Consider the following 13,827-nt stretch of genomic DNA (forward strand, 5'->3'; position numbering starts at 1 on the left):
GCCGCTGTTCATTTCCAAAAAACAAAAGCAAACTCTTTTTTCGAACAAAGGCCCCACAATTCAACACGTTTAATGCACTTGCGAGTGGCTGCTTGTTTTCTGATATGAATTACTGTGAGTCTTCTGGCTCTGGCGAGGGACGTTTATCTGTGTTTGGAGGAGTGTGTGTGTGTACGTGAAGCGGGAACTCGTGCTCGTGTTCGGGACAGATAGGAGTTTCTGTTTTATATTTAAAGCCTGCCGGCAGCCAGGGGGAGGCCATTGTGGAAGGGCTCCTTTTGTCTGAGTTGGACCGCGCTCGTCTTTTAAGCGGATTTCCTGGCCGGGCGCACTGGGATGGGACGAACCAGCGGCTGTGCGAAGCAGCCAATCACTGCCCTGACTGTGGGCCTGCCGTCTGGAGAGATTCGGAAAAATGAGGATCAGAGTTTGGGCTTTAGCAGCACGTTCCTTCCACCATGCCCAATAAACATGATTAATAATTCGACGTTCAAGGTCAGAGCGTGTCAATATTTAATACACGTTTGGAAAAGTCTCAGACCCCCATGCATGGCACAGTGACATGTTTCCCACCGAATGCATGCGTTTAATGACCTCTGTGGATTTCCCTCCCTCCCGCTCTCATTTTAATACAAGGAGCATTCAGGGGTTCTTGAGGCAAATGTGGTGCCTTTGAAGATCAGTTTGAGAATATACATTTTAATAAGGTGCACTGAACCACATCAAATGAAATAAAACTGGCAGATTAAAGCAGATGGCATATCTGGAAATGAACCTTACGGTGGAATACATGAAAGAAAAAGTCATTGGCGGGGAAGGGGGGGACGACAATAGGAGGACCCGTAAAAACGAGGTGGCATTTTCTGTTTTTCCATTAAAATGAATTGGTTTAAAACATGAAGCTGGCAGAACAAAAATGCCCACGGGCAAAATAAATCAGCAGTTGAACAGCTTATATTTCCTTCAGAAACTTTGGTTTTAGCATGTCTGCTTCTTTCATTTCTTCACTGTTTATTTCACCTGACCTCAAGGCCAATAAATTAAATGATTGGTTTAAATGTGAAAGATTTACGATACGTTTGACATTTTCAGATACATACTTATGGAAAATATCAATTCAATTCTACTGTAAATTTCTGATGGTCTGTTGCAGGTTTGTGGAACTTGGCTAGTATGCTATCTATCTGTTACTGCTGAGTGATTAAAATATAATTTGTCACATAATTTTTTATTTCCGGCAGCACCTGGTTATTGTATTCTGACTGTAAAAAGTGTTCTGAGATGCAAAGATAATATTGAAACGGCAAGACACTTCAACTACCATTATTTCTCTCGTCTAAATGAACCGGGTTATAATTCTAAGTTACATTTATAGAACAACAGATGACCAGATGCTTGAGAGGCTCGGATCTAGAAACAAGCAGGGTTGCCATTCCTGCAGTTGGCCTGTTAACTATATTACTGGAAAACTAAGAATAGCCCAGGGAGTGAGTTTTAGCTCAGAAGTCATACCTGGAGACGGTAAGAGTGTGAGAAATTTGAACCAGTCTGTGCATCACTGTAGGAAGTATGTGGGATATTAAGGACCTAATTTTTCAAAAGAGCTTGGTTTGTGTGTTTTTATTATAATTTTTTTTTTTACTTCTTGCTTATTCAACTAAAATAAGTTGAAAATGAAATGAAACGATACAATGAATAAAAGCAGGTCTGTGGCAGAAAAGCTGTATTTGGTTTGCTGAGTTTTAACCCTTGAGTAACAGATGAAGGTCCAGGACCATTAACACTTGGTACTTAATGAGACACCAGTAATGCATCATGGGTGAATAATGCACCCTTAGGGTTGGGCTTTTCTTATAGAAAAGGAAATGTTTAGCATATACACACATTTTCTGTATGTCAGAACATCATCTTAACTGTGATTGACCTATATTCTTAATTTAGCTGCTGTTTGTGTGAAATAAATGTTTCCTATCATCATCTTAACTACATTTTGACCTGTATTCTTAATTTAGTTGCTGTTTGTGTGAAAAAAATGTTTCCTATCATCATCTTACATTTACATTTAAGGCATTTGGCACGCCCTTATCCAGAGCGACTTACAACGTGCTTTCAAGTTACCATCGATGAAGTGATCAGTTCCGGTTCACTAGGACCCCAACTATGAATACATCTATTTAATTCACTCTGTTGTAGATTCTGTACACAAAGTTCGACAACAAGAAAATTACAATTTAATCTAAATATTCTTTAAAGAGGGAGGTCTTGAGCTGTCGTTTGAAGGTGCTCAGTGACTGAGCTGTTCTGACCTCGAGGGGAAGTTCATTCCACCACCGAGGGACCAAGACGGAGAAGAGTCTAGATGAGTGTTTTCCTTTTACCTTCAGAGATGGAGGGACCAGGCGAGCAGTACTGGAGGCTCGGAGTATACGAGGTGCAGTGCGAGGTGTAATAAGGGCTGTGAGGTAGGATGGTGCTACTCCATGTTTGGCTTTGTAGGCCAGCATCAGTATTTTGAATCTGATGCGTGCAGCTACTGGGAGCCAGTGGAGGGAACGTAGCAGAGGGGTGGTGTGGGAGAATTTGGGAAGGTTGAAGATCAGTCGTGCTGCTGCATTCTGTATTAGTTGTAGAGGTCGGATGGTACATAGTGGTAGACCAGCTAGAAGGGAGTTACAGTAATCCAGTCTTGAGATTACTAAGGACTGAACCAGTATCTGGGTGGCCTGGGTTGACAAATAAGGACGGATTCGTCTGATATTATAGAGAAGGAATCTACATGAGCGGGAAAGATTGCTGATGTGAGTCGAGAAGGAGAGTCGGTTGTCTATTGTTACCCCAAGTTTGCAGGTTGTTATAGAAGGAGAGAGCTGCGAGTTGTCCAGGTAAATAGCAAGATCCTGATGTGGTGAAGAATCTGCTGGAATGAATATTAGTTCAGTTTTGGTGGGATTGAGTTGGAGGTGATGGGCTGCCATCCAAGACGAGATGTCGGTTAGACATCTTAACTACATTTTGACCTGTATTCTTAATTTAGCTGCTGTTTGTGTGAAATAAATGTTTCCTATCATCATCTTAACTACGTTTTGACCTGTATTCTTAATTTAGTTGCTGTTTGTGTGAAATAAATGTTTCCTATCATCATCTTAACTACGTTTTGACCTGTATTCTTAATTTAGTTGCTGTTTGTGTGAAATAAATGCAGATGCAAAATCCACAGGAACATGGTACATAGAAATTCCTTCTGGAGTCTGGATTAGAAATTGTAAAATACAGTAACTGACCAAAAGGATACCATCATACTGCAGAATTCTTGGATTGGCAAACAGTGTTGCTCTCTTGGGTTTCACACGGGTCCAGATTTAAAGTCTTTTTGTTCCCACGTCAGGATTAGTCTTTTTTTTTCTCCGTCTCTCGTGCTCTCCTCCACCACCACCATTAGGCCTCATTGTTTAGCCAGCTATTTTGGGAGAGGGCACATTTAATTATGCATGTTGTCATTGTGCTTCTAGCATGGGGGCTTTTTAGGGAGATGGAGACTCTGTAAAGATTTGGTTACATTGAGGTGGACATGGTTACATTTTTCGATGGAAAATTAGCAGTAATGCACTTTTTTCTTCTTTTCAAAAACAACTCTACAACCGATATGCATGTGGTATGGTCCAACAAAACCTGTCTTCTTTTGAAGCATTTGTTCAGTGTTATACTGTTGTTTCCAAGAGGATTTCTGAAGCCCAGCCATCTGGTTTCCATTTGGCCTTGTTAACAATGACATACAATTAAAGTCAGAAGTACCGTACTGACTTCCTGTTCTGAGGTAGCTACCAGCTTCCTTGTGATATTAAATTTTTTTAAAATTTTGACTGAAATAAATTTTATTTATGTAATTACAGATTTAACAATGTTGGTTTCAATATATTATTTCAATTCTGCCCCCTGGTGCCGGAGATGCGAACAACTGCAACTGTGATGGAAGTACTGTAGAGCGCTCTACTACTTTCTGGTCAGGATGCGGTTAAGCATGTGACGCTTCCCTCTAGACAAGCTGCTTCCTTTCACTCCATGCTGTCTGTCCCCCACACACCTGCGTCCTCTGTCTCTCTCACGGCGTTCTTTTTTGTTCGCTTATCAGTCTCTGACTATCGTGTTATGGCTTGACACCCCCTGTCTTCCTTTTATGTAAAAGTGTTTGCTAAATTTGTACATGCGGACAAATACTCATGCATTATTAATGCCGCTGTATGTTCGTCTACCTAAGGTGCCATTCAACACTGCGCTTTGTGTTTTAGAAGCACAACGTCGCAGCCCACGGGCTGATAAGTCCCTTCGTAGGGGGTCAGAGCTGTGATGTGTTGTCTGCCTGGGGCTGCTGGAGCAGCGTCCATTTTCGCTGAGCTCCAGAGCCGGGCGCCCCAGGGTGCTATAGATGTGGGCGGGGAAATTTGTTCAGCAACATGCATTAAGGGACTTCAAACATGGCTGCGTAAGAAACGCTCTGGGTCCTGGTGCTTTAAATTCACAGCTTGCCGCTCGAACATTTACACTGAATCGCTCTCAGCGGCGAAACTTCAGTCACCCTAAAAGTGCTTCTTTCATTTGAATCTGCGGAAGACGGATTTGCATTTGTTCTAATTGCAATTGCTCGTTTGACGTTGCTTTTGACACCACGTTCATTTTCAAATTTCAAGCCATGGGCCCTCATTATTGGGGGCTAAATTTGGAGATAGGTGCACTGCAGGAACCGGCAGCGGGAATTATTTATTTATCAGGTCTGGGTTCTGACTCACTAATGGGAGCCATCAGGGTTTATTTAGATGAGGGAGGGTGGGGGAAGTGGGGGTTGAAGGAAGCAGGCCGGACAGATCTTCACGCTGTGCTCCTGTCCCAAAAACCCATTAAAGGCGACCAGCCAGGCATTTTCACATTTATTACCGACGTCAGACGCACGGCGGCTTCTGAAGTGAAGCGGACGTCGCACTGCTTCGGGGACGGTGAACCACTGAATTCTTTATGCTCCTCTATGACTGGTGCGCAATATGGCCTGCATACATTCAGAAGGAACAGAGAAACTCGTCCCCAAAGAGATAAGTGACACCGCAAATCAGTACAGAGTGAGTGGGATGAAACATCTCGATCCTGATGGAAGTGAGGCCCTCAATGATGATGACTGATGGCGCATGCACACTTTTTGGGGTCTCTGAGGACAGGACGCTCTCGACGATGATGACTCTAGTTATTCTCTTGTTATAGTGGGTTCCTGTCCAGTGGTTGCTTCTGCTGTGCACACCAAGGACAGCTAGGGTAGGTTCCAGCTCTAAGATGATGCTACAAATTTTGGACATTGAATAGTATTTATTAGTATAACATGATTCTGACCCATTTATGATGGGAATTTTGAGGAATGGTTGATGAATATGAAACTGGTGTTCATTGTGTGAGATGAACCTTTAGTACCATTAACACACAGCATCTCCCTCACCATCCTCAAACCACCAGAAAGGCAATATATTTCACAAGAATGGTGTCCATCACTTGTTGACAATGTCAGTGTTTAAAAGGAGATCTGAAGCTGTGTCACGCTGCTCTTCAAAGGTTTGGGGTGATTAAGAAAAGCTCTTGTGTTTTCAGGAAAGAGATGAAATTGGGTTTGAATAGAACCAATTACAGAAAGAATAAAAAATAATCATTGACAATAATCAAGTTTTAAATTACGATTTTGTCGAACCCACATCTGCTGATGTTTTACTTACTATACTGGTGTGTATCTGGCCAATTTGATTGCTTCTTTAATCAGCTCTATTAAACCTATTGAAAATGTTTTTTCTAATACTGAATGAAGCGTTTAAAGAGACGGGCTTGAGTAAATGAACACAGCATCCACTGGATCTCAAAATGAATTGTTGCTGATAAAGTTCCTCTCTACCTCTGGTTCCAGTCATTTGCAACATGAGCTATGTCTAGAGGAGTTTTCACTATTCCACTTGAATGATATTAACTTCCGAATGGTAGTGTATATGTTGTGTACCCAGTCAGTCACGAAGTCCTCAGTTGCAGGGTGCAGAGTCAACTGAAGTCATCTGTCAGGTGGATCCCCCCTCTTTTTATTACATTTCTCACCATCTGTCACGTCTCTGACCTTCCTGTGGCTCGGGTGAGGGCCTTACCTTATGCTTTTCATTGGCACAATACCCATTTAAAATATTGTATAATCCTGGACTAGCCTTAATCCCCAGGCCAGTTAATTCGCCCGCAGATGGAAACCAGAGGTTCATTTATTTATGTAATAATTGTGACCGACCCGAGGACGCCTGAGGATCTGTCGGTTTCAGTAGACAGGATTATGCAGGTTTTTGGTTTTTAAAACAGATATTTTACATGATAGATTCAAAAAGGAATCTTTGGATGAGACTTGAAAAAGTGTCGGGGGGCGGGGCGCAGGCATCTCAACGACAACAGACGAGATGTGTGAAATCATCATTTTGGTGAAGGATCCTTCTCTTGTTGGATAGGAAACCCTGCAGTAGGTGGCACTGAACCGCATGTGGCCTCAGAACCATGGGTGTCACTTGCATGGAGAGAAGCTGCTTATGTGTATTATGTGTCCAGAGCTTTGTGCTACACCCTGTACCATTTACATTTACAATATTTATCAGATGCCCTTATCCAGAGCGACTTACAATCAGTAGTTACAGGGACAGTCCCCCCTCGAGACACTCAGGGTTAAGTGTCTTTCTCTGGGACACAATGGTAGAAAGTGGGATTTGAACCTGGGTCTTCTGGTACATAGGCGAGTGTGTTACCCACTAGGCTACTACCACCATGTTGTTCTCGCCCCATACGAGCACCTTACAGCCCCTCACAGCCCCTCACGGGTCCGTTTTTAAATTCGCTGTGTAATCACGGCCCGCTTTGAGGTCGGGAGAGTGATGGTCACAGGAGCAACAACAATAAGCAAAAGCTGCCAGTTTCAGTCGCAGGGCTGCGCTGTTAAGTGCCTGTTAGCCATGGCTCATCTTACTGAGAGTCTCATTTCACCGACTTGTATGAAGTCCGGGAAGAAACGAGTCCTGTCTAATTAACGCCTCTAATTACGCCGGCTTTGTGTGCGCGCAGCAGATTATGCTGTAAGGTGGCTACTTTGTTCTAGTGAAGTCTTCATTAGTTACGTAGAGGGAAAAAATGGAAAAATACGTTCTACACAGAGTGACCAGAAAAGCCACAATAAGAAAAATTGTAAAGGAAAATTATTTGTCACTTGACACTTGTATAACTGTAAACTTCTAAAATATGTAAATTTAAACATGGAAACATACACAGATAAGCCACACTGTGTATTTGAATTAATTGGGTATATTAATTTGGACTCATATCACATACAGATGTCAGGCTGTACATTAACATTTTATTACATATTTATAGTATGTATAACAATCTTTAAAATGTTCTAATGTATTAGATACAGTGTATATAATCATAATATTAATCACCACCAATAACAACAAAGTCATTCTTACAACTTATATGTATGATCATTATTGAATGATTGCTGCTATTGTTATTATTAAGCAATAATTGTCCCAGAAACAAATCCCCGCTTTTTCATTCAGGTAGAAATCATTACTTTAATTACCAAAATACATTTTAAAATAATACAATGAGAATGTCACATTTGATTCTTTGGCCTGCACTATATGACCATAGACAGGTTTTACTGTCACGTACACACGGCAACTCCTCAGTCTGCGTGTCACCTTGGCGCACTTCTGGCCAGCTGACCGGACGGTCCGAGTTTCCCCGCATCCATGAATCATTTATCAGCCGCACGCATCGATTTGCCAAGGCAGCATTTCCGCTCCGGCCCGCAAATGGAGATAGTTAGGTTTAAAAATTCACGAATAAATATCACACCATTCACAAATATATACGTTGTTATTAATATATATTATATCAGCAACAAACGTAACAAGATTCCCAATGAAAATGTATGACTTACAAATAAATGTAGCACCATTTACAAATACATTTTTTTTGTCATTGTGAAACACAGCAGCACAGCGCACAGTACACACAGTGAAATGTGTCCTCTGCATTTAACCCATCACCCTTGTTGAGCAGTGGGCAGCCATGACAGGCGCCCGGGGAGCAGTGTGTGGGGACGGTGCTTTGCTCAGTGGCACCTTGGCGGATCAGGATTCCAACAACCTTCTGATTACAGGGCTGCTTCCTTAAGCGCCCCAATTTTGTGCCTTTATATAAAGTGCAGAAATATATGGGTTGATGAGATCTGCTGATTTTTAAAATTCAGTTTCATGAGCCATATACAGTACAGGCCAAACGTTTGGACACACCTTCTCATTCAATGTGTTTTCTTTATTTTCCTGACCATTTACATTAGTAGATTCTCAATGAAGGCATCAAAACTATGAATGTGACTACTGTTATACAATGAACGCTTTTAATAATGACTAAATCAGCAACTGTTTTGTTTTAGGGGGGCACTCCTCACATTTTCCCCTTCTCCCTTATAATTTTTGGAAATAAAACTAAGTAAATACGTTTTTTTTCCTCCCCTTTTCACTTTAAGGGGTTTTCACAAACAAGTTGCCCAACTGTAAATTTGAAGTGGCGGTAGCAGCGCCCCCTTCTGGCCGCGGGACCGTAGTGTCGATTCCACGGGCGTGGATGAAGTTACAGAGTCGAGGTCCCTCGCCGTTTATGCCCGTTTTGGGGGGCACCACGGCGGGCAGCGCAGGTTCGAACGCTTCCCGCCGGCAGAGGTTACGGGGCTACGTTTAAAACCCCGCGCTGCAGCGCCGCCATCAGGCGACGCGAAGGCGTTGCGGCGGCGGCGGCGGCTTCTCCAACACGATGTCCCCGACTCCGGCGGCGCAGAAACAACGACCAGGAGGGACGCGGGGTGGAAACCGTCGAACCAGCGTTACAGTTGTCTTTTTAACTCGCCTTTAAAAATTAGCGCGTATGGTTATAAAATTTCGGGGCGCACGTCGGTCTCGGTTCTTTTTTTTTTATTGTCTCCCGTCAGCACTTTTCCGACCAGGAGCGGCGGCGGATGCTTCTTCTTCACCAAGTTCATCATCATCATCATCATCATCCTCACCGCGAGAGGAGGAGGAGGAGGTCCTCTCCCCCTTCCTCACTCCGGACCTCTCGCAGGAGCAGGAGGTCAGAACCCGGGACCCCACCACCGCCCACCACCCATGTCTCCACCTGAGGGGAACGCCCCCCCCCACAGCACCCCTGCTCCGCGCTGAACTTGCACCCCATCCGGATGCAGTGAAGGAGCCGCGGGACTCGGACGGACGACCATGTCCCCTCGGAAGGCATGCAGCGCGCTCTTCGTCCTCCTCTGGGTCGCGCTGGGGACGGCAGTGGTGGACGTGGTTCAGTCCCACCAGGGGATCCCCCCGTCTGTGTGAGTAACCCCAACTTATTTAGCCCGGCACGCGGTCTTTAACCCCCCCCCCCCGCCCCTTCACCACCTTCATCCTGCCTTCCTTCACCTGCAGGGTGAAGCTGTGGGCGTCTGCGTTCGGGGGAGAGATGAAGTCCATCTCGGCCAAGTACTCGGGTTCTCAGGTCCTGCAGAAGGTAGGTGCCCTCGACCACCCCCCCCCCCCCCGACCCGGTTGTGCCCCGACCGAACGGAGCTCTCCGTGAGCGAGGGGGAATGGAGGTAAAATGAGATGGAACGAGGAAACGAGGGTCTGCTGCCTTTTTTCGGCTCCCCTCTAACCGAATCCGATTGGAAGATAAAGCCCTCTTGCAGCGAGGTTCTTCGGACCCCTCGGTAATCGAGACAGAGGGGAGAACCAAAACCGCCGGGGGATTCAGCTCCACAGAGGACAGAATACAACAAGTTTTTTTTTTTCCTCTTCTTCATCCCATCAGAAGTGCAGTCTTATCATCAAAGAGCGCTGCTGCATAATGCATGGGAATGCCCCACAATTCACACACACACACACACACACACACACACACACAGGCTGCCTCTCAGTTACATCAGTTGCACACCCACACGCTCATGATTGTCACACACTCTTTTAATCAGAAGCACATGTTCTATCACACACACACATATTCATCCTTCATCGGATGTATTAATTGGTCACTGGTTTTAATGCCTTTGTCCAGTAATTTGGGGGTTAAGCGCAGTGCAACATGGGTAAATGCTGTCGGTCGGGGGCTGCGGGGTCTGTGAAGATGCCACTTTTAACGTGACCAGCGAGGGTCTCGCCAGGGCCTGAGGTTTTATGTGTGCAGCGTTCGGTGGCCCGACGGAGTGACGTGACCCCCACCGCGTACACACACAGACACAGAGACACGCGCGCGTTGCGAAGGTGTGAGACTCTCTCTCTCTCTCTCTCTCTCTCTCTCTCTCTCTCTCTCTCTCTCTGAGTGTGTGTCGCTGCACGGTGTGGACGTGCGAGCGCGTGGCGCCTTCAATCGGCCTCTGTTAAAGTGCCTGTCATGCAGGTCGGTGCGAAGCTCTGACGAAGGGGCAGTAGACACACAGCAAGGTTTAATGGATTTTTCCAGACTCCGCTCTGCCGAGATGAGACGGCTGGAAGCCTGGCCGGATCAGCGTGAACACGGAGTAGTTCCATGTTTTTAGTATTTGTAATTTGGCTCATGGCTTCAGGCAGGGACGTTTCCGGCACTTCCGATTTCGTAATGGCGGCTGTAATGATGGCAGCAATACTTTCAGAGCAAAGAAGACATTTGCGCTCGATTATTTTGGATATCACGTCTTTTACTCGGCCGCGATGCATTTTGCAAGGCAACTGAGAGCAGCGAGGCGCAGAACGGCCCGCTGTGTGGGTTTCAGTGCGTTGGGTTGCCGCGAGCAACGCGGCCATGAACTTTCTGAACACATATTCACAGGACACGCGAGCCGACGTTACGCGAAGTGAACCTCAGAATTCCAGGAGCCTCTGGGCCTGTACGTGTTTGGCGGGGAAGTGTATTGGGTGTGGGGTCTTCAGCGTTGTACGTGGAAGGAGTATAGAGACAGGCACCTGCACGTGACCGTACCGCGATGCCCCCCATTTCACATTTCACAGGTTGGGGTGATCAGGACCCGCCACGCACGTTGTCCTGCACTGCATCCCGTGTGCTGTCGTATTTAGTCGGTTTTTTCCTCCACCTTTTGTGTCTCTCGCCCGGGACCACCGCGGCAGTACAGTAGCTGCTGTTGCACATGGTCAGTCGTGTATTCAGCCGAGTCGCTGCATGCGTTACATTTCTGAATAAAGAGGATAAAGACGGATTGTGTAGGGCGGTGCCATCATGCACAGGTATGATGCCAAGTGGGTATATTGCCATTCCGACGATTAATGCAGAGCATAAATGCACGCTTGTCGTCCTCAGAATCCTGTACATTCCAGTTTTATGCCACATTACAATTTATAATAGCATTATCATTTAGTGCTTAATATAATCTTTATTACCTTTACTGCACAGGCAGCAGTCCTGCATTGTTAATGGTTGAACAGCACAGGTCTTCATTAACAAACAGTTGTCTGATTGGCACCGACGGGAAGGTTCTTGGTTCTTGACAGGTACTGGCTTGAAATCTAAGTACCTAGTTACCTGATCCCGTCACCTCCGCCCGGAGGGGTGTTAACTGCTTCAGTGCCCATGAAAGGCATTGATTTTTTTCATAGTGCTTTTGTGCTTGAATTCAAGTTAACGGACTTATTCATTAGATTTTTTTTTTTTTTTACATGGACGTGGGTAAGTGAGGCAACATTTAAAAGAACACAGAGCACAAAACAGTCACCTCCGCATCCTGATCCTTAAATCCTTAGTGCCTGTTACGATTGCTTGGCAAGTTTTCCCAATATCAGCAAACCGGCTTGTTGACTTGTTTGGAAATAGGGCTAAATGGATACTACAGAATTATTGATTTTCTAGCTATTGATTTGCAGAAGCAGTTGGAACATGTCAGACTTTGCTGCGTTAACGTCTGAACTGAAGCATTCACATGAAATTCAATAGTTTGATTATTTAGTTGGTCATCTGCTTCATTGTAAAGGTCTATTTGTATAAAATTTAAATTTATGCAACAATCTTCTGTATACTTCTGAAATGTAAAATATTGTTGGGCATTTGATTATCCAGCTTCTCTTGTTTAATTGATCTATGTAGAAAGCACCTCATTTTTACGGGTTTTGCATAAGAACTTTGGATCCGTGGGTCTCTCAAAGTAAATAATTATCAAAAATATCTGTGATTTTACGCAGGCCATAGTTGCTATAAGCAAATTGTCAAGAATCAGTAATTACTCATGAACCATGTAGAGTGTGGCCACTCTAACTAAGCTAGCCAAATTGCAGCCACATTGGCCCCTAGGTGGCGCTATGGCACATAATAAAGCACTTACATTTACATTTACATTTAAGGCATTTGTCAGACGCCCTTATCCAGAGCGACTTACAACGTGCTTAAGTTACCATCGATGACGTGATCAATTCTGGTTCACTAGGACCCCAACTATGAATACAATCTTTTTATTCACTCTGTTGTAGATTCTATAGATAAGGAAGACAATAAGAAAGTTTAAAGTTAATCTAAATATTCTCTATAGAGGAAGGTCTTGAGCTGCCGTTTGAAAGTGCTCATTGACCGAGCTGTTCTGACTTCACATTGTTGGTGCTCATTTGTCAACAGTAAGACCAACCTCAAAATGTGCATTAATGACCCCAGGCACTGGGTCTAGAAGGCACTAAAATATCATTGCCATAATCAAACTCTATCACAAAACATGGCCAATATGCGCAAAGAAAGCATAAAAAAGAGGGCTAACCTTGGCAGATCCTCATCAAACTTGACACAAGCATTAAAATTTGGCAACTTGGTGTTGCTACGGCAGACATGCAAACTTAAACATGCACATCACTGATTAAAACCACCATCGGTTATATACATATACTACATACAGTTATAAAATATTACATACTTTGTTTTAATAAATGATTATATAGTATGGTGTGTGTTATATAACACTAATGCACAGGGACTATAAGACTTTCCAGCCATTTAACATAAATACACATTTGTATTTCTTTATGTTCTTTAAGGAGCATCAGCCACACCCACACATGTTCTGAACTGAGTTTTCCACGTGACCAGTGCCATTTGCCCCATTATTCCCATTGAATCCTGCAGTCCTAAATGGATGAGTGTGTTTAGTCGACCACGGCCTACTGCTCAGTGGCACATTGTGGAAAGCCACTTTAATCCAACTTCTTATCACATTTCCCAAGGGTATTACTGGAGGAGAGTGGCTGAGATTTCCATATGATTTCTATCAGGATGATAATGGCAAAATGTGTGTCCAATTAGCAATCAAGACATTAAACAGCTATTTGTAATGGTCCAGCTGTCAATAAGTTGATAAGTGTAGGAATGTTTAATTCATTACTGTCCATTCCTACCGGTTTCGTTCTGCACTTCTTCACTTCCCTATTGCTTTTTTACTGCTGTTCCTCTTATCTTTCCACCGCGCCCTCCCCCGCCCTCCGTTCCCATTCCCCTGTCCCCAGTATCCTGTCCCTTGTCCCCAGTCTCCTACCCTGGCTGCTGCTCCCTGTCTCTTCCTGTGCTGCAGATGTCAGCATCTCAAGGTTAAATGAGACAGGGCCTTGGCAAATGCAGGCAAGAGTGTGTGTGTGTGTGTGTGTGTGTTTGTGTGTATGAGTGTGAGAGAATGATGGGGTCAGATGAAAGAGAGGAGAAATTGGAGAAAGCTCCCTCCCTGATCAATAAACTTCCATTTTCTGCCTGTTATGCAAATGTGTGTATCTTGAG

At 44.4% G+C, this 13,827-nt stretch overlaps 1 protein-coding gene across 2 annotated transcripts in view; it reads left to right on the forward strand.

The window, feature by feature from the left end:
* Positions 1 to 8,679: 8,679 nt before the first annotated feature.
* cacna2d3a (calcium channel, voltage-dependent, alpha 2/delta subunit 3a) overlaps positions 8,680 to 13,827 on the forward strand; it is a 109,927-nt gene continuing 104,779 nt past the window's right edge. For both annotated transcript variants that reach the window (XM_028992618.1, XM_028992619.1), the window contains exons 1-2: positions 8,680 to 9,430; positions 9,525 to 9,606. In XM_028992618.1, coding sequence (XP_028848451.1) covers positions 9,324 to 9,430; positions 9,525 to 9,606 — 189 coding nt within the window. In that variant the 5' untranslated portion in view covers positions 8,680 to 9,323. The remainder of the gene's footprint in view (positions 9,431 to 9,524; positions 9,607 to 13,827) is intronic.

The sequence above is a fragment of the Denticeps clupeoides genome, chromosome 10 (genome assembly GCF_900700375.1).
Source record: "Denticeps clupeoides chromosome 10, fDenClu1.1, whole genome shotgun sequence".
Taxonomy (NCBI): domain Eukaryota; kingdom Metazoa; phylum Chordata; class Actinopteri; order Clupeiformes; family Denticipitidae; genus Denticeps; species Denticeps clupeoides.